Source organism: Toxotes jaculatrix, chromosome 18 (genome assembly GCF_017976425.1).
Source record: "Toxotes jaculatrix isolate fToxJac2 chromosome 18, fToxJac2.pri, whole genome shotgun sequence".
Lineage (NCBI taxonomy): Eukaryota > Metazoa > Chordata > Actinopteri > Toxotidae > Toxotes > Toxotes jaculatrix.
Window position 1 is genome coordinate 2,329,791 of NC_054411.1, and position 27,765 is coordinate 2,357,555.

The window sequence follows — 27,765 nt, forward strand, 5'->3', positions numbered from 1 at the left end:
CATTGCTTTTTAATGGACAGTCTGAAGGATTACAATTGAAACCGTTTAAAAATGACACAATACAGCTATACATAGACAGTTTGAAATACAAAATGGACATATTGACTTTTCCAAGGTGGCGTTGCAGCCATCTCCAAATATAGGAGAAGGAGCAGCCACAAAATAGGCCAGACCACGGCTTATAAAAAGCTGCCAAAGTCTTGTTAGGACGAGGGACGTCTGTGGTGTTCTGTTGGAACAATTAACAACAGTACAGAGCAGGTAGTCTTACACGAGTTGAACCTTCGAGCATCTTGTGAGTTGTCTTTCTGGTCTGCAGCACCCAGGTAAGTGTGATGCTACAGAAAACCAACTTTTAAAATCATGTCTAATATCTGTGTGAGTCTTATTAAGTTTTCAGTGCATTTGTTTGTCTCTGTCATGCAGCTGGACAAAATGAGTGAGGCCGAGATGGAAATATTTGGGGTGGCAGCCCCGTACCTCCGCAAATCAGAACGGGAGAGGATCGCGGCCCAGAACATGCCGTTTGATGCCAAAACTGCCGTCTATGTTCCTGACCCGAAGCAGGAATACGTCAAAGGAAAAATCAGAAGCCAGGACGGCTCCAAGGTCACTGTGGAGACTGAGGATGGAAAGGTGGGTGTAGTCAGCAGCATTTGTTTTAAGCAGATAAAAAAAATCTTACCTGAGGTGGAAAAGGAGTCGCACAGATTTTAGAAAACTTAAAACATCCCACTTCCTTTACGTATTTTTGTTTTTGTCTGTTTCTGTTTGTCACTGCACCTTTGAATCCGTGTTTCAGGCAGTGACAGTGCACCTGGATGACATTCGGCCCATGAACCCTCCTAAATTTGACAAGATTGAGGACATGGCCCTGCTGACCCATCTCCACGAGCCAGCCGTGCTGTTCAACCTCAAGGAGCGCTACGCTGCCTGGATGATCTATGTAAGAACAACAAATACAACATTTATATAAATTCAATTTCTTTAAAAATCAAACCAGCAATTTCTAAATGACTAAAAATCACAGATGACCTTTTATATAAACATATCTATATTATATTCACAGACCTACTCTGGACTCTTCTGTGTGACTGTGAACCCCTACAAGTGGCTTCCAGTCTACAACCCAGAGGTGGTTGCTGGGTACCGTGGGAAGAAACGCCAGGAGGCCCCCCCACACATCTTCTCCATCTCCGACAACGCATATCAGTACATGCTCACAGGTGTGGCCTCATCATAACACGACATAATGTGCCTGACTAACTCCAGCTGCTTCAGTTTTCAGGAAATGCATCATTGAGTTTTAACTATTGATGAACTTCCTTAGAAGAAAAGTTAAAGGAAAGAAAACATTTTCTCATTCATCTTGTTACTGTTGGTGACGGGGTCTTAGATGAACACACTATTCTCTGCCAAATATAAACGTATCAGCTTCCACCTAATTTCTTTCCTTTCCGCAGATCGAGAGAACCAGTCTATCCTGATCACGTAAGTACGATTTAATGTGCTCTATCACATGTACTTTCATTACTTTATTTCCCATCATTCATTGAAGTACTGTACATGTGTCAGCGGAGAATCTGGTGCCGGGAAGACAGTCAACACGAAACGCGTCATCCAGTATTTTGCAACAATTGCATCAATCGGAGACTCGAGTAAGAAAGAGCAACCTCCCGGCAAAATGCAGGTTTGGTATTTTATAATTTAACAACAGATGATCAGAAACATATCTGAAATCACATGCTGAAAAAAAATGACATTGAAAATTAAGTTTTTTTTATTCTTGAATTTCTTTTACAGGGGACTCTGGAGGATCAGATCATCCAGGCTAACCCGCTGCTCGAAGCTTTCGGGAACGCCAAGACTGTGAGAAACGACAACTCCTCCCGATTTGTGAGTTCATTATTCATTTTTTAAATCCTGATATCATCCGTCATCATGAGAAAACAATCATGTTGATTTAAAGAGTCAATAATATGCAGTGATGGCTGCTCTCAGCTTCCATATGTCCAAGCAGTTTTTATTTGTAATATACTGTGACTCATCTGTCAAACATAAATAATAATTTTATAACTGTTCCAGGGAAAATTCATCCGCATCCACTTTGGAACAAAGGGGAAACTGGCATCAGCTGACATCGAAACTTGTAAGTTTGCTTCTGTCCGTGTCGTTTACAGATATATTCCAGATAAACAGCAGTGATATTCCGCTGCTTTTCTAAGATTTGCAATATATATTTTATCAGTTAGTTATCAGTTAATCTTTATATTTATGCTTAGACCTCTTGGAAAAATCCAGGGTGACGTTTCAGCTGCCGGCAGAGAGGAGCTATCACATCTTCTATCAGATCTTGTCAAACAAGAAGCCTGATTTAATTGGTGAATATACTCGTTGTGAATTTGAAGATTATGATTAAATGATTAGTAGATTAATGCTGCACGGAAACATCTGGACTGTGGACTGCGTTTCATTTCAGAGATGCTGCTGATAACCACCAATCCATATGACTACCCTTTCATCAGCCAGGGTGAAATCACTGTGCTGAGCATCATTGATACTGAGGAGCTAATGGCCACAGACGTGAGTGAATATGGATCATATCATGTTCAGAAACAAATTCAGACCAGGCATTATGCTTAAAATCATGAAATCAGCCTGATGTTTGGTTCACTGAACTCTGTAAATAATTCAGTATCAATTAATATTAAAACAAACAAGCAAAATGAGTTCAAGTTCATGTTTATTTGTACGGCATAAGATCATACATATGTAACGTATTCTGTTTCTGTTCCACAGAGCGCCATTGACATCCTGGGGTTTAACATGGAGGAAAAGGTGGGCATCTACAAGCTGACCGGCGCTGTGATGCACAACGGGAACATGAAGTTCAAGCAGAAGCAGCGAGAGGAGCAGGCAGAGCCCGATGGCACTGAGGGTAACGCTCCTGAGCCGTTACAGTCGCCTCACGTTCAAACCGAATTAGGCTTCAGTGTTATTAACATCACAGCTTCACTCTCCATATCTATCACAAATCACGATTGTTATTCTATACGCTGCTGAAGCCCGGCGTGTGCTTTATAATTTGACCTGTCCTCCTGTGATATAAATCCCACAGTGGCAGATAAAGTTGCCTACCTCATGGGTCTGAACTCGGCTGATTTGCTCAAAGCGCTGTGTTACCCTCGAGTCAAGGTTGGGAACGAGTATGTCACCAAAGGACAGACTCCACAGCAGGTACTGTATGTTTCTACATCTGAAAGCAGGTCAACTGTGTTCAGTCTGATCAGAAATTCAATTCACAGATTATTTTTGATTTTAGGTGAACAATGCCATGGGTGCTCTGTCTAAGGCCGTGTATGAGAAACTGTTCCTGTGGATGGTCACGAGGATCAACCAGCAGCTGGACACCAAACTACCAAGGCAGCATTTCATCGGTGTCCTGGACATCGCAGGGTTTGAGATATTCGAGGTTAAACGGGATTCACACCAATAACAAATCAAACAAATCTTTCTTAAAGCGCGAATGTTAATTTAATCTGTGTTGTGTTTAATTCAGATGAACAGCCTGGAGCAGCTGTGCATCAACTTTACGAATGAGAAGCTGCAACAGTTTTTCAATCACCACATGTTTGTGCTGGAACAAGAAGAATACAAAAAGGAAGGGATTGCGTGGGAGTTCATTGACTTTGGCATGGACTTGGCAGCCTGCATCGAGCTCATAGAAAAGGTACATTCCCCTAAATATAAATATTCATGTTAACCGCAGACACATTCAGTCCAATGCTAATCAGCTCTCTGTCCTACAGCCAATGGGGGTTTTCTCAATCCTCGAGGAGGAGTGCATGTTTCCAAAAGCAACAGACGGCTCCTTCAAGAACAAGCTGTACGACCAGCACCTGGGGAAGAACAGCATCTTTCAGAAACCCAAGCCCTCCAAAGGAAAGGCGGAGGCCCATTTCTCACTGATGCACTACGCCGGCACCGTAGACTACAACATCAGTGGCTGGCTGGAAAAAAACAAAGACCCTTTAAACGACACCGTGGTGCAGCTTTACCAAAAGGCTGCCCTCAAACTGCTTTCTCAGCTTTTTGCCACATATGCAACGGCTGACGGTCAGTTCACCTTTAATAACAGATATCACAGGGTTAAAGTTGATAACACAATGAGAATGTCTTGACTTTCTTACGTCTCTGTAGCTGCTGCTGATGGAAGTAAGAAAAGTTCCAAGAAGAAGGGATCTTCTTTCCAGACCGTCTCTGCTCTTTTCAGGGTAATAACCAATAATAAGATCATAATTACGTTGATAATATGCATTTTTGGTAGTAAAGGTATTAATGCATGGACTTAACGGACTTAGGACCTAGTCAGGATAAACAAATCAGATATAATGTGTTAAAGTGTTAGTGAGCTTTAGAGGTGCTGGTAGGCAAGTTTTGTTGGTTTCAGGCAGAGCCAGGCTAGCTGCTTCCCCAGTCTTTATTCGAAGCTAAGCTAACCAGCTGCTGGCTGCAGCTTCATATTAACCTTAACAGACATGAGAGTGGCATCAGTCTTCTCATCTAATGCTTGGGCGAATAATCGTTTTCCCCCAAAATGTGAACCTGTTCCATTAGGAGATCATAACCTGTTAATGTCCTGCAGGAAAACCTGAACAAACTGATGGCCAACCTCAGGTCCACACATCCACACTTCGTGAGATGCATCATCCCAAATGAGACCAAAACACCAGGTAAAAAAAAAAACCTTGATCCTTGATTACTTTTCAATATGAACTTACCCTGAGAAGAAATGCTGTCTTCATGTAGGGTCAATGGATCACCATCTGGTCCTGCACCAGCTGCGATGTAACGGCGTGCTGGAAGGTATCAGGATCTGCAGGAAGGGCTTCCCCAGCAGGATCCTGTATGGAGATTTCAGGCAGAGGTAACACGGCTCACTTTGCTTCTGTTGAACAAACAGCAGAACTCACTCGGGTTTGAAGCTAAGCTTCTCCATCTATCTGCGTGACAGATACAGGATCCTGAATGCCAGCGCGATTCCTGAGGGGCAGTTTATCGACAGCAAGAAGGCCTCAGAGAAGCTGCTCTCTTCCATTGATGTGGACCATTCCCAGTACAGATTCGGATACACAAAGGTATTTTTCAGATAAATCTGAGGTAAGGCTTTATTTTACGGTCCCGTATTTTCCAGATCATGTCCTACAAACCTTCCTCATGATTTCCTAAACCTTAGCTGGTATTTAGCTGCTAATTGCAAGAATATTTCCCTGACAGCCCTACAAAATTTAGCTCTAATTAAAAGAAAAATAAAGAAGGTGTTACGTGCTTCAGAAAGTAGTTCATAAAAAGATGTCAGTATTCACCAGAGTATCCTAAAAAGACTCCAGGTAATGACTGAAAACTGAGCACAACAGTGTCTTTTTCAGTCTGTAAATAGTGCTCAGTCTGTCCCAAGCCGCCCAAATGATATCAAACTCAGTTCCACTGAAATGTAATGTCTTGACAACATGCAGGTGTTTTTCAAAGCCGGCCTTCTGGGTCTTCTGGAGGAGATGAGGGATGAACGTCTGGCTGTGCTGATGACTCGAATCCAGGCTGTGGCCAGAGGTTATGTCACCAGGCTCAGGTTCAAGGAGATGTCGAAGAAAAGGTCTCGTCATCACATTCATTTCTTTATAAAACCTGGAACTTCAGGTTTATGAATGGGTGTGAAATTACCTGGGTTATTAAACAAGTTAGAGGCAGAGAAATTTAGGGAATTATATAAGAAATGTCAGGGGAATTTATGGAATGTGGGCAATTTTACCCTTTACAGTGGTACAGCAGAATATTTATTGTAACCTGTCTGTCATTTTCATATTTTCATGGTTGACAGCAGTGGAAAATGTGCTCTTCATTCAATAAAATTAGTTTTTTCAAATCTGCTCTGCAGAAACAGAAAGTTTCTCAAGGAGACACAACTTTAAACCCTTTCTGTTTAAGTACTTTGATTTTGTTCAGCTTGTCTTTATGAATGTAAGGAGGTATCCTCTGACATTGTTGGCAGTGAAAATGTTAGTTGTAGAAAACCTTGGAAAGTTTATAAAGTTTTTCTTCACATTCACAGTTGACTCCTGTCATGAGGTTGTTGAACATAATCTTTACTGTTTTGCGTTTTCACTCCAGAGAGTCCATTTTCATCATCCAGTACAACATCCGCTCATTCATGAATGTGAAGAACTGGCCTTGGATGAGGCTTTTCTTCAAGATAAAGCCTCTGTTACGAAGTGCAGAGGCTGAGAAGGAGATGCAGACCATGAAGGAGGAGTTTTCACGACTTAAAGAGGAGTTTTCAAAGTCAGAAGCCAGGAGGAAGGAGCTGGAGGAGAAGATGGTCATGCTCATCCAGGAGAAAAATGACCTTTACCTTCAAATCCAAGCAGTATGTAAACACCCAGCCCCGGGTAGAACAAAGTGGTCTGTGGTTTCACCCAGGTCAGGAGGGAAAAGACAAGTTTTAGCAATTCAGAAATTAAAAAAATCAGCAGTGAAGTAAGTGCAGGAAATTGGGCACCACAGAAAGAAAATCCATTAAAATAAAAAAATATAAAAGCAGCAGAGCAGGCAGAGGCATTAAACCAAAATTTAAATGATGATTGTAACAGTAGAACATATGAAGAGAGAAATATATGAATGAAAATCTTTAAAATCATTTGTATTTCTGCATAAATTTAAAAATAAAATGTTAAATAAAAATATATTTAAAGATATATCTGTTGGCTGTAGTTGAATAATCCACCTTTGCTGCAGTGTAATAATTCCCCAATGCATTTTAGGAAAGGGAGAACTTGTGCGATGCTGAAGAACGATGTGAAGGCTTGATAAAGAGCAAGATTCACCTGGAGGCCAAAGTGAAGGAGTTCTCCGAGAGGATGGAGGAAGAGGAGGAGATTAATGCCGAGATCACTGCAAAGAAGAGGAAGCTGGAGGACGAATGCTCGGAGCTCAAAAGAGACATAGACGACCTGGAACTCACCATCGCCAAAGTGGAAAAGGAGAAGTACGCCACAGAAAACAAGGTGCGCTGTGTCGGGTCTTTTAAACAGGCTGTGGTTTAAGTATATTAACACTGACTTAAAACAATGCTTCTCTCCTTAGGTTAAGAATCTGGTGGAGGAGCTGACTACTCTCGAGGAGAGTCTGATGAAGTCCTCAAAGGAGATGAAAGCTTTGCAGGAGGTGCACCAGCAGACTTTAGATGACCTCCAGGCTGAGGAGGATAAAGTAAACTCTCTAATGAAGATAAAGATCAAGCTGGAGCAACAGGTTGATGATGTAAGTGTGGAAAGTAATTCTTCAGTTATTGGACCATCCAGTCCATGGACATAATTTCCCAGGTTTGGTTTCCTTGGTTTACTGGTTGATATGAGCGTGTCTTGCAGCTGGAGGGCTCTCTGGAGCAGGAGAAGAAGGTGCGTGCAGACTTGGAGAGATCCAGACGAAAACTGGAGGGTGATATGAAGCTGTCCCAAGAAACCATCATGGACCTGGAGAACGAAAGGCAGCAGATGGAAGAAAGACTGAAAAAGTATTGTGTTAATTTGCTATTTAGGGCCACATCAGTTGTCACGCATCAGCTAGTCCTCAGCCTAAAAGGCTTTTATTTTGTAATGTTAAATGTGAAAAGAAGTATGTGAGCTGAGTGACTAATTATCTGCACACAGCCAGCAACGCTGAATTTTGATGATAAATCTGCCGCCGTTATCTCTGTAAACTGCATCGTGTGAGAAAACAAAGACTGACACGTGTAGAGAGAGTAACTGAGGGGGGGGGGCTACGCGTGTTGTCTGTTCTGATACAGAAAATTCAATTATTTTCAGGAAAGACTTTGAAATCAGCAGCATGCAGTGCAAAATTGATGATGAGCAAGCCCTCGGCACTCAACTGCAAAAGAAGATAAAAGAGCTTCAGGTGTGATTTATAACAACAGTGCTGCAGTTTTTCAAAGCAATTTCAGTAATATCTTAAAAACCCCCTTTCGGAACAAGTCAATACAATTTCCCTGCAGGCTCGCACGGAGGAACTAGAAGAGGAAATTGAGGCTGAGCGTGCGGCTCGAGCCAAAGTGGAGAAGCAAAGGTCTGATCTGTCCAGAGAGCTGGAGGAGATCAGCGAGAGGCTGGAGGAGGCTGGAGGAGCCACCGCTGCTCAGGCTGAGCTGAACAAGAAGCGTGAAGCGGACTTTCAGAGACTGCGCCGTGATCTGGAAGAGTCCACCCTGCAGCACGAATCCATCGCTGCAACTTTACGCAAGAAGCAGGCCGACAGTGCTGCCGAGCTCAGCGATCAGATAGACAACCTTCAAAGGGTGAAGCAAAAACTGGAGAAAGAGAAGAGCGAGCTGAAGATGGAAGTCGATGACATGGCAAGCAACGTGGAGAGTGTTCTGAAAAGCAAGGTAAAGACATTCTGCAGGGACGTGTTTGATTGCTTGTTTGTTTTTTTTTGTTTGTTTGTTCTTTAACCAGTGCTCCATATTTCAGGCTAATCTAGAGAAACTGTGCAGGAGCCTTGAAGATCAAATTAATGAATACAAGACGAAAGCAGATGAAGCCCAGAGATCTCTGAGTGACTATACCACACTCAGTGCTCGTCTTCAAACAGAACACGGTCGGTTTCTGGTCTTAAAAACTGAAAAAAAGGTACAAAAGAAAATGTAAGGTCGACAGAAAAGTCACTTTGCTTCTTCTTTTTCCCGAACAGGCGAGCTGACACGTCTGCTGGAAGAGAAAGACGTCAGTCTGTCCCAGCTGAACAGAGTGAAATCTGTGGGGAGTCAACAAATCGAAGAGTTAAAGAGACTTTTGGACGAGGAAATTAAGGTCTGAAAAACCAAAATACTGCAAATATCATAGAGCATATACGTCATTCGCAGCCATATTTCTTAACAAAGTGCATTGTGTGTATCTCTGGGGTCTGTTACTTGATATCTTGGTTAATGCAGCTGTAACTCAATAAACCACTTGTTTACTGTATATGTACTGTATATGTTTTTGTCTTTGTCAGGCGAAAAATGCCTTGGCGCACAGTTTGCAGTCTTCTCGTCACGACTGTGAGCTGCTAAGGGAGCAGTACGAGGAAGAGCAGGAGGCCAAAGCTGAGCTGCAGCGCTGCCTGTCCAAGGCCAACGGTGACGTGGCTCAGTGGAGAACCAAATACGAGACCGACGCCATCCAACGCACCGAAGAGCTGGAAGAAGCAAAGTAAGAACTGTGCAGCGGGTTCTGAAGTCAGCGCTGATTGGTTTCTCATGCTTTAACACAATTTAACTTTGGTTCAAAGGAAGAGGCTGGCCCTGCGGCTGCAGGAGTCTGAGGAGATGACAGAAGCAGCAAATGTCAAATGTGCATCACTGGAGAAAACCAAGCAGAGGCTGCAGGCTGAGGTCGAGGATCTCATGGTTGAGCTGGAAAGGTCAAATGCAGCCAGTGCCACCCTGGACAAGAAACAGAGGAACTTTGACAAGGTGTCTTTTCTTCATTTTTCCTTCCCTCCTTCTCTCTCTTCAGAAACGTGTCCTCACTTGCATCTTGTTGAAGCTGCACTGATTTTACATGTGGTTTTTCCTCTAATAGATTCTGGCTGAATGGAAACAGAAATATGAGGAGTGTCAGTCAGATCTTGAAGTCTCCCAGAGAGAGTCTAGAGTGCTGAGTACAGAACTTTTCAAGCTGAAAAACTCATATGAAGAAGCTCTGGATCACCTGGAGAACATGAAGAGAGAGAATAAAAATCTTCAGCGTAAGAGCTCTGCTGAAAGCAAATCTTTTTGCTTCGGTGCTGTGGAAGTTGTAGCGATTGTGTTCTGTTTATGATGAGCGTGTTTTTCTGTACATTTTTAGAGGAGATCACAGACATCACAGAGCAAGTTGGACAATCTGCCAAAACTATTCACGAGCTGGAGAAAGCTGCAAAGCAAGCTGAACAGGAGAAGAGCGACACCCAGGCTGCTCTTGAGGAGGTTGAGGTCCGTGTTATGTCCTTAAACCACAATAAATCTCCACTATCAGTAATGTGACCACAAGCTTAGGTGTTTGTTTCTCTCCCTTTAGTCATCCCTGGAACATGAGGAGGCCAAAATCCTACACCTCCAACTGGAGCTGAACCAGATCAAGTCAGAGGTGGACAGGAAGGTGGCGGAGAAAGACGAGGAAATCGACCAGCTCAAGAGGAATCACCAGAGGACGGTGGACACTCTGCAGAGCACACTGGACGCCGAGACGCGCAGCAGAAATGATGCTATCCGAATGAAGAAGAAGATGGAGGGAGATCTGAATGAGATGGAAATGCAGCTGGGCCACGCCAACCGACAGGCATCTGAGGCCACCAAACAGCTGAGGAACCTGCAGACTCAGCTGAAGGTTTGTGAACGCATCAGTAAATACTCAAAGGTAAAGCCGAGATATCTGGCTGATGCTGGTCCCTTTAAATCCTCCGACTCTTGCTTTTTGTCCCAGGACACGCAGGTCCATCTAGATGAAGCCCTCCACAGTCAGGAGGACTTAAAGGAACAACTTGCAATTGTAGAGCGCCGCAACAATCTGATGCTGGCAGAGAACGAGGAGATGAGGGCGGCGCTGGAGCAGTCTGAGAGAAGCCGCAAGCTGGCTGAGCAGGAACTGATCGACACCAGCGAGAGGATTCAGCTGCTGCACTCTCAGGTTAGGAGGCATTATTTAGGACAGAACCGGAACAGGAAAGGGCAGGAGACGCCATGACAGGGCAGCACTGTGTGTCACAAATAAGTCTGCTCCTACACAAGCACTCTCTGTGACAGCCCACTCTTCACTCCACTCAACCTTCTGGTGCGGTTGTCCTGAACAGGTACAGTATAAACATGGCGTAGATGTGGTTGGACAACACGTCAATTGAACTAGTTCTAATCAAGCAATCATCAGTCCCAGAAAAAGACACTGTCATGCAGCATGGGACATGTGGGATCCAGGGTTTTAGGTTCTTGGATATCAGACAGTGGCTAATTCAGACCATTGGCTGTGTCATTTCCTTTTTCCTGCAGCTGTCATTCACTGTCATTCATTTATTTTATGGCTCTTAAATGTTATGTGTTGATCAGAACACCAGCCTCCTGAACACTAAAAAGAAGATGGAGTCTGATGTAGCTCAGCTGCAGTCAGAGATGGAGGACACCGTCCAGGAGGCGAGAAATGCAGATGAGAAGGCCAAAAAAGCCATCACGGATGTAAGTCTCCCCCTCCGATCCGATTTACCGCAGAGACTCATTTAAATGAGCAACTGCTGGACTTTGATGTTGCGTAGATTAAATTTCACGCTGAGTTCTCCATTTGTGTGCAGGCTGCCATGATGGCTGAGGAGCTGAAGAAAGAGCAGGACACCAGCGCTCACTTGGAGAGGATGAAGAAGAACCTGGAGGCCACAGTGAAAGACCTGCAGCAGCGCCTGGATGAAGCCGAGCAGATGGCTCTGAAGGGAGGGAAGAAGGAGCTTCAGAAATTGGAAAGCAGGGTATGAATCAACAAAGTGATTCCGTAAAGTAGAAAAAGAATAAAAAGTGATTTAAACTAAGAACATTTTTAAGGTCCGTGAGCTGGAAAATGAATTGGAGGCGGAACAGAAACGCAGTGGCGAGGCTATGAAAGGTGTGCGGAAATACGAGAGAAAAATCAAAGAGCTCACTTATCAGGTAAGAGGTATATCCCATTACGTAACAGTGCATTTCGTAAGCTCTGATTTGACTGCCTGAAGCTGAATACAAATTATGCAAAATAAGGTGTGAGAGTAAAACCTCAAATGTTTTATTTTAGGGTGAGGAGGAGAAGAAGAATGTGGCAAGACTCCAGGATTTGGTCAACAAACTGCAGCTGAAAGTGAAAGCATATAAGAGGCAGTGTGAGGAGGCGGTGAGTAAAAATACATGGATACTGTGTGAAGTGTTGGCGTGATGTGCACCTTAAAAAGAAGTCTCCTTTCGTATATTGTTTTCTGTGACACACAGGAGGAACAAACCAGCATCCACTTGGCTAAATTTCGGAAGGTGCAACATGAACTGGAGGAAGCTGAGGAGCGAGCTGACATCGCAGAATCTCAGCTGAATAAATTACGGGCCAAGAGCCGTGATGTTGTTGGTAAAGGGGAATAGGAAAACACACTGTCTCTTGAAAACCATGTGTCTCCACAATCTCACATTCGGTCTAAACCTATAAGAGGACATTTAATCTTTTAGTTTGTCTGTAAAAATCAGAATCATCACTTTTAGAAATACATGGTTTTCTTTGGACAGTGACGGGGATTTGGACAAAATCTTTCATATTATTATGTTATGTTGTTTGATCATGAGATGGCAGATAATAAACACACATTACAGTAAGCTAAAATATCATAGATCCCTCTGATGTATTCAGCTTAACAGAATCGTATTATTACATTAAAGGGACACCACTGATTTTATCCATAGTGGTTCAGTTTCCTCAGCATGTAGAGCACTAATCAGCCTGTGGAAGCAGTTGTGTGACGTCTTCATGCTGACTGACAGAAAGCTCAGCTGTAATGCTCTGTAGAAATGATGAGAGGCCGCTGAACTGAATGCACTGGCAGGAGGTCGAGAATCTCTGATCTGACACCAAATCCATGAATAATAATTACGTACAGATGCACAAAACAACACATGAAGGCAGCCTGTGAGCCGTGATGAATAACGAATGCTCTGCACATGTCGCAGTCACGTCACAGGTGTCGCTGACAGCGGGTGAAGTCAGGCACATGCACATGACAAGACAGTAGAATTTAATTTGAGTTTCTTCTGTCAGTCGTTGCAGCATTGGATGGTTATTTATCAGTTTGCGAGCTCAGGTCTCTTTTGAGAATTTTTTCTTTTACCTTTTCTTTTTTTAGAAAAGATTTTCTGACATTTTTATCTTCACTTTATTCTCAAGCCAAGATTCAGTCACATAGGAGATAACATGAAGACTGTCTATGGGCAGACTAGTCAGAGCTGGAACAGGTTTAAAAGAGAAATCTTGAACTTAAATCAGAAAAAAAAATATCTTGCATATAAACAGAATCTGGTCACCATTCTGTCGTTAATCCTGGGATCTGTCTCGACCGAGCAAAGTAAACAGTGACGGCTCAACATGTTCCAGGAATAGTGTCTGCGCTGCAGATATTTATGCTCTGACCTGAAATAATATGGCATTCTTACAATGTCAGAGAAAAATGCATTCAGTGAAAGTCTGTGTAACTGTGAAGCACTGAGAGGTCCCACTGAACTTATAGCTAAATGGATAATCTCTCATTGATCCTCCGTCAGTGGTAAAATCTCCCTTTATTTTGTTAAAGAAGATCATATTTTAATCAATAAAAGAAAAATAAACAGTAACATTGTTAAAAAAAACAAATATCACAGTTTGTATGTAAAAGGCTCATTAGAGGAAAAAAAAATCTTCATTTTCAACCATACTTTAATTATTAGTCTTTTACAAATTCTTCAGAGGCTGAAATGGATAAGAAATAACTCACCAGTTGTCGAGTCCTGCTACCTGCAGTGGAAACTGACTGCCAAAAGATGGAGACACTTTATTCATGTTCAACATTATTCATCAACCATTGTTTAGTCCCTGGAACCAATAAAGACCACAAAATCTGATGTTTATTTCCCACGAGAGGCCGTTTGATTTGCTCACCCACATTCACATCCTGAATCCGTCAAGTATTTTTATTTCATCCACTAAGAACAAAAAGGAAAAGCAGCACTTTGCAGAAGATGAATTTGTGATAATACCACTCCAGATGAAGATATCTGTAAAACTGAATCTGATCGGATTGATGAAAAATGTAGATACTTACCAAAACTTTGTGAGACATTCACCAGAAACAGAGAACTCTGATCTTCTGCTTTTAAAAAAATGAAACGACATAGTCTAGTATCAACAGTAAAAGTACTATAAATGCAGTATTGTGCAGAATGGCCCCTTTTCACAGTATAATATTATAGAATATTATATTATCCTGTTAGCAATAAATAGATGTGAGAGCATTTTAATGTTGTAGTTTGTCAATGTGGATTTTATGTGTTGTACTTCCTGATACCCTATCTGCATATGTTGTTATGGGTATGCTTTGATAAGCATCAAAGCTGAATATATTAATTTTTAAAATTCATAACACACCATGTATGTAAGCACCAGCTTTGTATTTCATGAGCTCATTTTAGGTTTTTAAAATATTCATCAGCAAATTCTAAAACTGTCAGATAAACATGGTGGAGTGGAAGTATAAAACAACAAGTACAACACTTGAGTAAAAGTTACTTGCCACAACTGGAGACATGCAGTTTGATTAAAAAAAAAAATAATAAAAAAAATGCAGACACAAACAGACAAGTCACAAAAGATAAAATGAAAGCATTAAGCCAGCACGGTTACACTCAGATGTCACTGCCACACTGCTGATTTGAGCTAAAATCCAAGGCACATAACTGATAATGAAAATCTGCTCATTAACACCACAGTCACTCACCAGTTCAACTGCAGAAATCACATTAGCGCCGGCTCACAGTTATAACTGAAAACTGAAACATGAGATGAAACCCCCAAAACACAGGACTAACATTTGTTTTGTAAAAGAACCTGTGAGTTGAAATGGACCATCATTAAAATCCACCTTTTTTTCCCTCCTGTCAGCGGCGCAGTAATCAGCAGCAGCTGGTATGTTCATGACATTTGTAGAAATCCCTGTGAAGCAGGGTTAGAGTTACTGCAGTGCATATGTGACTTTCAGCAGGGGAGGGCTAGGCACAAGTGCTGAAGGTAACCTCCATGAGAGGAGACAGTACAAGGAGGAGGACTTGAGGAGCTGACAGGTTGTTGTTTGCACTAACAGAAACAGGACACTGAGTGGACAGGCAGGGACAAACACTGTCCACCAGCTCGTCAGCATTTCAGCCTCTCACCTCACTCAGACAGGAAGGCTTGTTTTCACACTGAGAGCATTACAGAATACAGATTTCAGTTCAGTACAGTTCACATCAACTATAACATTAATATGAAATCAAGCAAAACAACATTTCTATTTTATCAGACACGGACAAAACTGACTTTTAACTTGCACCAATTTGTATAAAGAACAGAAAAGCTTTGATTTCGTGTAAATTCCCTTGCTACAGAGCCTATAAACACACTCTCTGCCTTAGTGTTGGATATTAAGAAATGATGTGATGTATTTTCAAGATGACAAGCTGCCATTCACACTTGCTTCCGCCCCACTGCTCCCCCTAATATGATGGGAGCTCAAGTTACACACTGTCTCGTATGCTTATTCTAAATGTGGTACAAAGTGGTCAACATGTGTTTCCACTCACTTGTGATGTTCACACTTCCTTAAGTACGGCGCACACAGGACACCGTTATGTGTTAACTTGCAAACATACCAGACAAACCAGACAACTCCCCTCAAGGTGGCTGGTTCTCGCTAACCTTGGCATGGAACACAGTGAGAAAACAGGCAGACAAATTAATTATGATTTGAATAAGTACTAGTAATGTATTTGTAGTAAATTAACATAAAGGCAAAGTTAGTTAATGTAGTCTTTGTCCAAAAATATTAAAATCTTCTCTTTATAATCAATATCATCAGTGTACATGTCTCGTGTCTCTGTACGTGATTGTGTCTTCACCGTGCCTGTTTAACGGGTGGTGTGGCACAGGACGCGATCCTCAGTCCATTTCTGTTCTCTGTGTAGAACGTCTAACTAAGCCACGTTATCAGTCTTTTAGATATGTCTTTCTATGTTGACGATACACCACTGTGTGTCTCTTGTCTTGATTTTAAACCAGTTAATCCAAGCAAGGTGTTTTAGAGGTGAATGAGCAGCTGGTCCCCAGGTCCAAGGTCATGATGCATTACGGAGACACTGAGTTACATATGGCTAATACCCATAAATACACACTTTCTAATGCTAAATCAGCATTATCACAGTAAATACACTGATCAAAGAGTTCACCAGGCATTGAACACAAGATGAAGACCTGCTGCACAGCAAACCCAAGATGAGCATTAAGTGGCTAACGATGGTTCCTGACAGTATAGAAGGCATGTAAAAATAGTGCTTGAGGATCATCACCTGTCACTGCTGACATGTTCCTATTACCACTGGAAGATCCTGTGCCATATTTAAGTGTTGAGCAGAGATCGATAATGCGACTTCATTGACATTCGAATACAGTGACATTGCCAAGTTTGGAGAATCCGGTTTGCCTCATCAGCACATTCATCTTGATAAAAGGAGCCTCAGCCTCCCGCTGGTCTCCACTTAGAAAGCTGCCATTCACTGACCCTTGGTAAGATCTGTCAGCTACCCCTCGGACACAGGCATCTGTCAGCAGTGGTGCCTGGGAACTGCTCGTCTTCATTATCTTTTTTTTTGTGTGTGTGTGTGTGTCTTTTGATTCAGTCCAGCTGGGTTGTGTAGACCTGGTAAGTTGGAAGCAAAAATATATTAAGTTTCATTGAAAATATTTTGTATATTTGAATTGGTTGGGCTAAAGTGCGCTTTGGTTTCTTGCCTTTTTGTCTTAAGGTATCAACATGAGCAGCGATGCTGAGATGGCCCAGTACGGGCCCGCGGCCGTCTTTCTCCGCAAACCTGAGAAGGAGAGAGTCGAGGCTCAGAACCGGCCGTTCGATGCCAGAACTGCCTGCTTTGTGCCCGATGCCAAGGAGCTGTACATCAAAGGTGTCATACAGAAGAGGGAAGGTGGCCAAGTCACCGTGAAGACTGAAGCTGATGAGGTGATGTACAGCATCAGTGATTCATCCCTTTTTCTAACAAGCCCTGCATACTTTAAATTATTATGAGGTGTAGACTTTTCAAATCAATTTGCTCTTTAAACTGCAAAAATAAGATTTCTTTCAATGCAATGAAAACATACTGCACAGAAATGAATTGGAACCTGTGGCCTAAACACTGTAGAACACTACAGGATGCTTTATAAACTATTTAGTGTCGTGTAAGGGACACAAAGAAACCCGCATTTTATTTATTTTGAATTTAATTGTTTTTTAAATTAAATTTTCTTTGTTGCTAAATCCTGTAAGTTATACAGCAGGAATATTCTATTTGTTCAGTTCAATTTTATTTCACGTTAATTTCACTTTCTCTTCCCTTCTCTCCTCTCCTCTCCTCTCCTCTCCTCTCCTCTCCTCTCTTCTCCTCTCCTCTCCTCTCCTCTCCTCTCCTCTCTTCTCCTCTCCTCTCCTCTCCTCTCCGCTTCTCTTTTAATTCTCCAGACTGTAACAGTCAAGGAGGAAGATTGCCATCCTATGAATCCGCCAAAGTACGACAAGATTGAGGACATGGCCATGATGACCCACCTCAACGAGCCCTCTGTGCTGTTTAACCTCAAAGATCGTTATGCAGCCTGGATGATTTATGTAAGTAATGACAGCCATGTTTTCACCTCTTTAGCTGCCTGGGTGATTCTCTCTCTCTTTCTCACCTCACATACTGTATGTTCTCCCGTGCAGACCTACTCTGGGCTCTTCTGTGTCACTGTTAATCCTTACAAGTGGCTGCCGGTGTACGACCCACAGGTCGTGGCAGCCTACAGGGGCAAAAAGCGCATGGAGGCCCCACCACATATTTTCTCTGTCTCTGATAATGCGTATCAAAATATGCTAACAGGTAAGAAACAGTAATGAGCATTTAACAAAATCACACAGCTTTGAATGGCACTGAAACATGTTCTTTAAACCAGGACAGCATCAGATATTGGCCTGGTTTGTAAATCCTGGCCAATATCTGAGGCATAAGAAACTATGGTTGAAGTTTCTTACTTCCAAAGACATTTCATGTTTATTTCTATATTTAGAATAGGGCCTTTAAGCTTTTACCAGTTTGGCACTTTAACCAAGCGAAATGAATCAGGTCACTGAAGCTTGCTGATGTTTCCCTGTCACTGACAGATCGCGAGAACCAGTCTGTCCTGATTACGTAAGTCTGCTACATATAAACTAAAAAAATGTGTTTTCAATTCAATTAATAAAAGATGCAAGTGTGTGTTTTTTTCTATTTAGTTGACCTCAGGTCTCGTTTATTCTGTGTTCACAGTGGAGAATCTGGTGCAGGAAAGACTGTCAACACCAAACGTGTCATCCAGTACTTTGCGACAATCGCAGTGTCTGGAGGTGACAAGAAAGAGCACTCATCTGGAAAAATGCAGGTAGTGGAAGCAGGATGGAAATCCATCTCATCATCCCTAAGCAAGATTAAATCCTAAAGAAATAATGGGATTCTGATAAAGCTGGCTGTGTTTTCCAGGGGACACTGGAAGATCAAATCATTTCAGCGAACCCTTTGCTGGAGGCTTTTGGGAATGCCAAGACTGTAAGGAACGACAATTCCTCTCGATTCGTACGTATGAGCTCTTAAAGTGTGGAAAATTGATTTATTTTTTTTAATGACCCACAATATGTTACAAAAAAGAAACCTTCCTTATTATTTAAAACCTATTTTTAACATTTTTTCACATGCAATTTTGCTGATTTTAAATTTCATAGGGTAAATTCATCAGAATTCATTTTGGAACAAGTGGGAAATTGGCTTCTGCTGATATTGAAACCTGTAAGTTTGTCTTTCCAAATTAATAATGTTCATAATTTTTATACTTGCGCTTGTTAATCATTGCATGATTCATAATTTCATGTAGACTTACTGGAAAAGTCGAGAGTGACGTTCCAGTTGTCTGAAGAGAGGAGCTACCACATCTTCTATCAGATAATGACTGGGCACAAACCAGAGCTTATAGGTATGGAGGCCATCATATCTTGCATTATAAGATGTTCTTTAAACTATTTTCAAGTGATTTTATTTGTTTCCCTCCACAGAAATGCTTCTCATAACAACAAACCCATATGACTTCCCCATGATAAGTCAGGGGCAGATCACTGTGGCCAGCATCGACGACAAAGAGGAGCTGGTGGCCACAGACGTGAGCTGTCTCATTTCAATAACATTTACCTGCATTTTATTGGCTTCTACTGATACTGTTAATCCAATTTAACAGACTGCCACTGATGTGTTGGGCTTCACCAATGAAGAGAAAGTCTCCATCTACAAGCTGACTGGCGCTGTGATGCATTATGGGAACATGAAGTTCAAGCAGAAGCAGCGGGAGGAGCAGGCGGAGCCTGATGGCACTGAGGGTGAGACTGTTTCCTCAGGTCACTTTGTTAACAGTGAAAACAAAATTAACAGAAAAAACTTGTGTTTGTCTCTCAGTTGCAGACAAAGTCGCTTTCCTCATGGGGCTGAACTCTGCCGACCTGTTGAAGGGCCTTTGCTACCCGAGAGTGAAAGTGGGGAATGAATATGTCACCAAGGGCCAGACAGTCCCCCAGGTACAGTAACAGCTCAGAGTTTTAACAAGTCACAGTGCAAAATGATCTGTCCTAATATAATTCACACGGCGGAGGTAGATATCACCATGACGGTAAGTGGCAGGGTGTGTCCTCCCTTCACCAAGACTGTTAGTTTTATTATCACAAAACCTTGTTGTGCGTTGTGTATGTACAGTATACCATGAGCAAAGGAACAAATGCTAGAGCGAGATTTCTTTTATCAAAGTTAATAATGTTAGGTAATTCTAATGCTAAACCTGTGAGTGAAATCACCCAAGCCAGACCCTGTTAGAGATTCATGTATCTTCAAAATCTGCAAATCAGGTCACCAATGCAGTCGGTGCTCTGGCCAAGTCTGTCTATGAGAAGATGTTCTTATGGATGGTCATACGAATCAACGAGATGCTGGACACGAAGCAGCCCAGACAGTTCTTCATTGGAGTGTTGGACATCGCTGGATTTGAAATATTTGATGTGAGTTTGATGTGAGTTATCTATCATGTCTGTTGTTTCTCAGTTTTATGTGGATGTGTCATAAGTTGATGGTTAATTGTTAATCTCAGTTCAACAGCATGGAGCAACTCTGCATTAATTTCACTAATGAGAAGCTGCAACAGTTTTTCAACCACCACATGTTTGTTCTGGAGCAAGAAGAATACAAAAAGGAGGGGATCGACTGGGAGTTCATTGACTTCGGTATGGACCTGGCAGCCTGCATTGAGCTCATTGAAAAGGTAGGATTAATCTACCGCCCAGTTTGATATTTCACTTCTTGAAACACAATACCTCAACTGGGCCTGTGATACTTCAACAGCCAATGGGCATCTTCTCCATCCTTGAAGAGGAGTGTATGTTCCCCAAGGCCTCGGACACTTCTTTTAAGAACAAACTCTATGACCAGCATCTTGGAAAGACAAATGCTTTCCAGAAGCCAAAGGTTGTCAAAGGCAAACCCGAGGCTCACTTCTCTCTGGTGCACTATGCCGGCACGGTGGACTACAACATCGCCGGCTGGCTGGAGAAGAACAAAGACCCACTGAACGAGTCTGTGGTGCAGCTCTACCAGAAATCATCCATGAAACTGCTGTCCTTCTTGTATGCCTCGTTTTCTGGTGCTGAAGCAGGTACAACATTTATGCGATAGAAACTGAAATCCTCGGTAAGAGACCAGTGGGTGTCTGGGATGGAAACACCTTAGCAGAGGACCACTGATATTTCTGTTTTTCTTGTAGAATCAGGCGGTGATGCTGGAGGTGGAAAAGGTGGAAAGAAAGGTGGAAAGAAGAAGGGTGGCTCCTTTCAGACGGTGTCTGCTGTTTTCAGGGTACAGAACTGATATTAATCAGTGTAGTTTGTGCCTTGCAATGATCCTCCAAGGTTGTGCATTCATATAATTTTCGTTGTCATGTGATGCGTAAGTTTCACTAGTCAGTTATTAATGACAGGTTGGATCGTTTAATTATTGTTAATGAAAAATAATTGTTTTTTGTTAATTGTTCATTTGCAGGAAAATCTGGGAAAACTAATGACGAACTTGAGGAGCACACATCCTCACTTTGTTCGCTGCCTGATTCCAAATGAGATTAAAACGCCAGGTACAGATTCATGAGCAAATACTGGATATCTCCAAATACAATAGCTGTTGTTTGTCCAATTAAAAATGAAAATGTGATGTTTAGATGTGTTTCTAGAATCTGTTTCCAATCAATACATGCTGACTTGTCTGCAGGTATCATGGACAATCACTTGGTCATCCACCAGCTTCGCTGTAACGGTGTGTTGGAGGGTATCAGGATTTGCAGGAAGGGATTCCCCAGCAGGATCCTTTATGCTGACTTCAAGCAGAGGTCAAGATTAAAAAACTATATCAATAATACTTGTTTTTCATCTACACTATTCCCGATTGTGATAATATATCTTTATCCAAATCTTCACAGGTACAGAATCCTGAATGCCAGTGCCATCCCTGAGGGACAGTTCATTGATGGAAAGAAGGCTTCCGAGAAGCTTCTGGGTTCGATTGACATCGACCACACACAGTACCGATTTGGGGCTACAAAGGTATGAGTCCGAATGCCTCACAGGGTAAAGTTGTTAAAGCTTTTGGTACCGCTGAGAAAATACTTTCCAAAGAACAAATGGATTCATTTTAATGAGCTGAATGCAGCATTACCACGCCATGTCGTTGCAGGTCTTCTTCAAAGCCGGTTTACTTGGCACTCTGGAGGAGCTGCGAGATGAAAAACTTGCTTCTCTGGTGACGCAGACTCAAGCCCTGTGTCGTGGTTTTCTGATGAGAAAAGAATTCTCCAAACTAATAGCACAAAGGTAATATTATCAGCAAAAATAGTCTTTGATTATTAAGGACATTAACATAACACTGATACCGTTGTATCTGACAGAGATTGCATCTGGATTCTGCAATATAACTTGCGCTCATTCATGAATGTGAAACACTGGCCGTGGATGAAGCTGTTCTTTAAAATAAAGCCACTTCTGAAGAGTGCAGAGACCGAAAAGGAGATGGCAACCATGAAAGAGGACTTTGTCAAATGTAAGGAGGATCTGGTGAAGTCAGAGGCCAAGAGAAAGGAGCTTGAAGAGAAAATGGTTTCTCTGCTGCAGGAGAAAAACAACCTCCTGCTTCAAGTACAAGCTGTGAGTATTACAACACATGAAAACCCCTGATCTCAAATCTTTGTCCAAGCAATCATACGTTAGTTCTGTTCTCTCTGGGTTTTTCTTAGGACTCGGAAAATCTTTGTGATGCAGAGGAGAGATGTGAAGGCTTGATCAAAAGCAAAATCCAGCTTGAGGCCAAACTCAAAGAGGTGACCGAGAGACTGGAGGATGAGGAGGAAATGAACGCTGAGTTGACCGCCAAGAAGCGGAAGCTGGAAGACGAATGCTCTGAGCTTAAAAAAGATATTGATGACCTGGAGATTACACTGGCTAAAGTGGAGAAGGAGAAACATGCCACAGAAAACAAGGTTTGAGATTTCACTTGGACTGGTTGGTTGGTACATCTGTTTTCCTACTGCCTTATGTTTTTGGGCAAGTAGCAAGTTTCACGGGAATCCATCCAATCCATGTGTGTATTCACATTACTCATTGCAGGTCAAAAATTTAATGGAAGAGCTGGCTGGTCAGGATGAAAACATTGGCAAACTGACCAAGGAGAAGAAAGCCCTTCAAGAGGCTCATCAACAGGCACTGGATGATCTTCAGGCAGAGGAAGACAAAGTCAACTCTCTGACCAAAGCCAAGTCCAAGCTTGAACAGCAAGTGGATGATGTGAGTTGCTGACAAAGACATTTTCCAACAGTGATGCCGCTAAACATTTTAATTAACTTTGTGCGATTTGTTTTCAAGCTTGAGGGTTCACTGGAGCAAGAAAAGAAGATCCGCATGGACCTCGAAAGAGCCAAGAGGAAGCTCGAGGGAGATCTGAAGCTCACACAGGAGTCCCTGATGGATCTGGAAAATGACAAGCAGCAATCCGAGGAGAGAATTAAGAAGTACAATAATTCACTGATCATGGGCAACATGAGTGTGTGGAGGAAGCTTTGGGTTTAAATTGACAGCTTTTTTGTTTTTGTTCTCACAGAAAAGAATTTGAAAACAACCAGCTGCTCAGCAACGTTGCAGACGAGCAAGCAATTAATAACCAGCTCCAAAAGAAGATGAAGGAACTCCATGTAATAAAGTTCAGATTTAAGTCAAACAGATCAGATTCATTACAACCAGTTTTCCCCTCATTGTGGTGTATTGCATCTTCTGCTTTAAGGCCCGTATTGAAGAACTGGAGGAAGAAGTTGAGGCCGAGCGAGCAGTTCGGGCCAAGATTGAGAAGCAGAGGTCGGACCTCACCAGGGAGATCGAGGAGATCAGCGAGAGGCTGGAGGAGGCCGGGGGAGCCACCGCCGCACAGATCGAGATGAACAAGAAGCGCGAAGGTGAGTTCCTCAAACTGCGACGCGACCTGGAGGAGTCCACGCTGCACCACGAGGCCACGACCGCCGCACTGCGCAAGAAGCAGGCAGACAGCATGGCCGAGCTCGGAGAGCAGATCGACAACCTCCAGAGAGTCAAACAGAAACTGGAAAAGGAAAAGAGTGAAATGAAGATGGAGATCGATGATCTGGCCAGCAATATGGAAACCGTTGCAAAAGCCAAGGTGGGAGTTCTAAATCTGAAATACTGTATTTGAGCTGTAGGGAATCCAGAACTCATGTAACTTGCTTGAATGTCTAATTTGTGTTGATTTTCTGTACTCACAGGTCAACCTGGAGAAGATGTGTCGCTCACTTGAAGATCAGCTAATGGAGCTGAAGACCAAGAATGACGAAAACACGCGACAGATTTCTGATCTCACCAATCAGAGGGCCCGTTTTCAAACTGAGAATGGTAGTCCTGTCCTCTCCCCTTTAGTTCAGTCCATTAAGTTAAAGAATTTTAATTAAAATGTGGTTTCCTGTTTTGCTTGTCGTAGCTGAATTTTCGCGACAGATGGAAGAGAGAGAGAGTCTCATTTCCCAACTGACGAGAGGAAAGCAGGGATTCACGACGCAGATTGACGAGCTAAAAAGACTGATTGAAGAGGAATCAAAGGTAATCAAAGCTCACAGCAGCAAACACGGTCACTTCTCTGGTTTTCTGGGCTTTTTTCTCCTGATTTCTCATATTCACACGTTTTCCTTGAAGGCCAAGAACGCCCTGGCTCACAGTTTGCAGTCAGCTCGCCATGACTGTGATCTCCTTCGTGAGCAGTATGAGGAGGAACAGGAGGCCAAAGCTGAGCTGCAGCGGAGTTTGTCAAAGGCGAACTCTGAGGTGGCTCTGTGGAGGAACAAGTATGAGACTGATGCCATCCAACGCACTGAGGAGCTCGAGGAGGCAAAGTAATTGCACACAAAGATTAGATTAAGAAATCAGTTGTGCTCTCACCACTCTCATCACTTCCAGTGCAAATGAATGTGCATTAATATAAATATTTTCTTTATAAAAACGCATTTGTTTGAAGGTAGCCGTCAATTCCAAAGCTTTAAAGACTTTTTTCCCAGCTACACCATTTAAATCTGAGTCCTGTCAAACATGACACCTGTGTTTGCCTGGGTCCCTGTATTCTGACTGTCTCTTCACTTGTCAAAGGAAAAAACTTGCCCAGCGCCTCCAAGAGGCCGAGGAACAAATCGAAGCAGTGAATTCAAAGTGTGCCTCCCTGGAGAAAACTAAACAGCGACTCCAAAATGAAATGGAGGATCTCATGGTGGATGTGGAAAGGTCCAACAGCTTAGCTGCTACCCTTGACAAGAAGCAGAGAAACTTCGACAAGGTATTTTCTATGACAGTTGTGCTTAATACCCCATCAGCTGTTACATCCTTAATTATTACTGGTCAATGTTTCAATAAATTCAGATTCTAGCCGAGTGGAAGCAGAAGTACGAGGAGTCTCAGGCAGAGCTCGAAGGCGCCCAGAAAGAATCTCGATCTCTGAGCACTGAGCTCTTCAAACTGAAGAACTCATATGAAGAAGCTCTAGATCATCTGGAGACGATGAAAAGAGAAAATAAGAACCTGCAACGTGAGTGAAATCTTTCTATGAGAAAAAAAAAAGAGTTTGACACATTTTTCATCAGTTAATTAAAAACCTCTATAATGTGCCATCTTCTGAAACACAGAGGAGATCTCAGACCTGACAGAGCAACTTGGAGAGAGCGGGAAGAGCATTCATGAACTGGAGAAATTCAAGAAGCAGGTGGAGACAGAGAAATGTGACATGCAGACTGCGCTGGAAGAAGCTGAGGTACTGAAAACAGCAGAACAGTAACAGACGTATCCATCAAATATGGTGTTTGGAACCACTGACATTCACATGCACAAACTAAACTGTTTTTAAGGCCTCACTGGAACAAGAGGAGTCTAAGATCCTGCGCGTACAAATGGATCTGAACCAGGTGAAGGCTGAGGTGGACAGAAAAGTAGCAGAGAAAGACGAGGAGATCGACCAGTTGAAGAGGAACCACCAGAGGGTGATGGAGTCCATGCAGGCCACTCTGGACGCTGAGGTCCGGAGCAGGAACGACGCCCTGAGAGTGAAGAAGAAGATGGAGGGAGACCTGAACGAGATGGAGATCCAGCTGAGCCATGCTAACAGGCAGGCGGCCGAGGCCCAGAAACAACTGAGGAACATTCAGGGGCAACTTAAGGTACAACTACACCAGCTTATTATCATTGATGGTGGCTCTAAAGAAAAGATCAGATAGTCGCCATCGTCATTAGGAATCACCCTCTGAAGATCGTCAAGTTTTTAAGATACTTAAAAACTTGACGCAAAGTCACGTTATGTCTATTAACTGTGACAAAATGCACTTTCAGGATGCCCAAATCCACCTGGATGACTCTGTCAGAGGGCAGGACGATATGAAGGAGCAGGTAGCCATGATGGAGCGCAGAACTGCCTTGATGCAGGCCGAGATTGAAGAGCTTCGAGCGGTGGTGGAGCAGACGGAGAGGAGCCGCAAAATGGCCGAACAGGAACTGGTCGATGCCAGTGAACGTGCAGGACTTCTTCATTCTCAGGTAGGTTGTTCACCAGCACTGACATATTGAACAGACTGTCCTGATTTGCATTGCATTTATACAACAACTGTATATAACAACTGCTTCACCTTTGGCAGAACACCAGTCTTCTGAACACCAAAAAGAAACTTGAGGCGGATGTAACTCAGCTTCACGGTGAGATAGAGGAAGCGGTTCAGGAGGCCAGGAATGCTGAGGAGAAGGCCAAGAAAGCCATTACTGATGTAAGCTGTTTTTACAGGGTTCTAATTTTACTTGTAACATAGAAATCATAAAATTAAAAAGAATAATCAGTTCAATGGCTGTGGCGCCTTTAGGCTGCCATGATGGCTGAAGAGCTGAGGAAGGAGCAGGACACCAGCGCTCACCTGGAGAGGATGAAGAAGAACCTGGAGGTGACGGTGAAAGACCTGCAGCATCGATTAGATGAGGCTGAAAACTTAGCCATGAAAGGAGGGAAGAAACAGCTTCAGAAACTGGAGGCGAGAGTACGTGTACTCTAGTCTATAATAAACATTGCATTCACATACTGAGAGGGGACAAGAGTTATGGCCATTTATGTTTATCATCACCAGGTCCGTGAGCTGGAAAGTGAGCTGGAAGCTGAGCAGAAACGGTCTTCTGAGGCCATTAAAGGAGTCCGTAAATACGAAAGGAAGATCAAAGAGCTGACCTATCAGGTAAATCCAAGATCCTTTATCTTTGTAATAAGTTTAACCTTCTGCATTTGAATGAGACAGAATCTTTTGATGTCCCATAAACCGAGAGAAATTTGTCTTTGTCTTCTTTCAGTCTGAGGAAGACAAGAAAAACAACATTCGACTGCAGGATTTGGTGGACAAGCTCCAGATCAAAATGAAGGCTTACAAACGGCACGCTGAGGAAGCTGTGAGTGAATCACTACCAGAAAAAAAAGAAAATCAATTCACTGATTTATCTGATCACCAATACACTGAACATGACTGATTTCCAGGAGGAGCAGGCAAACATGCACATGTCGAGATTCAGGAAGGCCCAGCATGAGCTGGAGGAGGCCGAGGAGAGGGCTGATGTGGCCGAATCTCTGGCCAACAAGATGCGAGCCAAGAGCCGTGAAATTGGAACTAAGGTACTGAGCGGTTTGTATTTGATATAAACTGTGAATACTGGTCTTTAGCTTTTTCCTCAGAAAAGAGAACTGGGATATTTAGATGTCAGTGCCCGGTGTGACCACTGTCCATGATCATGTCCATGCAGTCTGAACTGTCCATGAGTGGAAGTTCAGACTGCATGAAAAAAGCTTTTTCAGTGAACTACTTTTATGTGTTTGGCTTTTGTGATTCGCACTGATGTTCAAAGTTAACTCTTCCTTTTCAGCTCTGTGAATTCAAACTGTTTAAATATGAACATGTTTGTTTTCCAGGCACAAGAAGGACAGGGCGAGTAACTGAATGTGGAGCCAGATGTTTGACTGCAGTTTGAACACAAGTGGATATAAATGTGCATGACAGTCACATCTGACAGTAAATCATATAGACATAGTAGTTTGTAGTTTAAAATACCATATTAATGTCACAGCATTTTAACTCATATCAATAAATCAAAATAAAATATATTAAGCAATCAATTTTTAACAATAGCTACAACATAAATAACATCATTTACTACCTACAACTACCTGCTTCTAACGTGTAGCCACAGAATTCATGTCTCCAAATAATAAAATGTTGAAATTAAATTCCCTATAACACCTGTGAGATAAAAGGTAGAGTAATCATGTGATTTTAATTG

The 27,765-nt window shown here is 42.6% G+C and overlaps 2 protein-coding genes across 2 annotated transcripts; both read left to right on the forward strand.

Moving 5' to 3' along the window:
- The first annotated feature begins 435 nt into the window (after positions 1 to 435).
- Positions 436 to 13,504, forward strand: LOC121198246 (myosin-1B-like). The gene is made up of 38 exons (XM_041062239.1): positions 436 to 636; positions 803 to 946; positions 1,070 to 1,226; positions 1,464 to 1,491; positions 1,576 to 1,690; positions 1,804 to 1,896; positions 2,086 to 2,149; positions 2,283 to 2,381; positions 2,480 to 2,583; positions 2,800 to 2,938; positions 3,119 to 3,237; positions 3,323 to 3,472; positions 3,560 to 3,730; positions 3,810 to 4,116; positions 4,201 to 4,274; positions 4,646 to 4,733; positions 4,810 to 4,927; positions 5,015 to 5,138; positions 5,517 to 5,653; positions 6,169 to 6,424; positions 6,819 to 7,061; positions 7,141 to 7,317; positions 7,425 to 7,570; positions 7,863 to 7,953; positions 8,051 to 8,440; positions 8,526 to 8,652; positions 8,746 to 8,864; positions 9,049 to 9,245; positions 9,325 to 9,508; positions 9,618 to 9,783; positions 9,885 to 10,009; positions 10,095 to 10,403; positions 10,500 to 10,703; positions 11,117 to 11,242; positions 11,356 to 11,526; positions 11,600 to 11,704; positions 11,826 to 11,921; positions 12,017 to 13,504. Exons 1-38 carry the CDS (start codon positions 436 to 438, stop codon positions 12,158 to 12,160), a joined length of 5,808 nt encoding a protein of 1,935 aa, XP_040918173.1. The 3' UTR covers positions 12,161 to 13,504.
- On the forward strand, positions 11,884 to 27,421 carry LOC121198247 (myosin heavy chain, fast skeletal muscle-like). Its single transcript, XM_041062240.1, has 40 exons — positions 11,884 to 11,921; positions 16,595 to 16,806; positions 17,305 to 17,448; positions 17,542 to 17,698; positions 17,980 to 18,007; positions 18,125 to 18,236; positions 18,335 to 18,427; positions 18,574 to 18,637; positions 18,723 to 18,821; positions 18,901 to 19,004; positions 19,080 to 19,218; positions 19,295 to 19,413; positions 19,738 to 19,887; positions 19,977 to 20,147; positions 20,228 to 20,537; positions 20,646 to 20,737; positions 20,921 to 21,008; positions 21,143 to 21,260; positions 21,351 to 21,474; positions 21,605 to 21,741; positions 21,816 to 22,071; positions 22,161 to 22,403; positions 22,531 to 22,707; positions 22,786 to 22,931; positions 23,021 to 23,111; positions 23,201 to 23,590; positions 23,694 to 23,820; positions 23,906 to 24,024; positions 24,118 to 24,314; positions 24,565 to 24,748; positions 24,832 to 24,997; positions 25,095 to 25,219; positions 25,314 to 25,622; positions 25,792 to 25,995; positions 26,094 to 26,219; positions 26,313 to 26,483; positions 26,571 to 26,675; positions 26,788 to 26,883; positions 26,969 to 27,103; positions 27,398 to 27,421. The coding sequence occupies exons 2-40, from the start codon at positions 16,603 to 16,605 to the stop codon at positions 27,419 to 27,421; spliced, it is 5,844 nt and encodes a 1,947-aa protein (XP_040918174.1). The 5' UTR covers positions 11,884 to 11,921; positions 16,595 to 16,602.
- The last annotated feature ends 344 nt before the right edge of the window (positions 27,422 to 27,765 follow it).

Excerpts from the sequence above, each read along its gene's own strand:
- LOC121198246 (XM_041062239.1), top strand. The coding sequence starts at position 436 with ATGAGTGAGGCCGAGATGGAAATATTTGGGGTGGCAGCCCCGTACCTC. Across the intron at positions 637-802 it reads TGGAGACTGAGGATGGAAAG|GCAGTGACAGTGCACCTGGA; the intron begins GTGGGTGTAGTC and ends TCCGTGTTTCAG. Across the intron at positions 3,731-3,809 it reads GCATCGAGCTCATAGAAAAG|CCAATGGGGGTTTTCTCAAT; the intron begins GTACATTCCCCT and ends TCTGTCCTACAG.
- LOC121198247 (XM_041062240.1), top strand. The coding sequence starts at position 16,603 with ATGAGCAGCGATGCTGAGATGGCCCAGTACGGGCCCGCGGCCGTCTTT. Across the intron at positions 24,998-25,094 it reads AGAAAATAAGAACCTGCAAC|AGGAGATCTCAGACCTGACA; the intron begins GTGAGTGAAATC and ends TCTGAAACACAG. Across the intron at positions 26,884-26,968 it reads AACGGCACGCTGAGGAAGCT|GAGGAGCAGGCAAACATGCA; the intron begins GTGAGTGAATCA and ends ACTGATTTCCAG.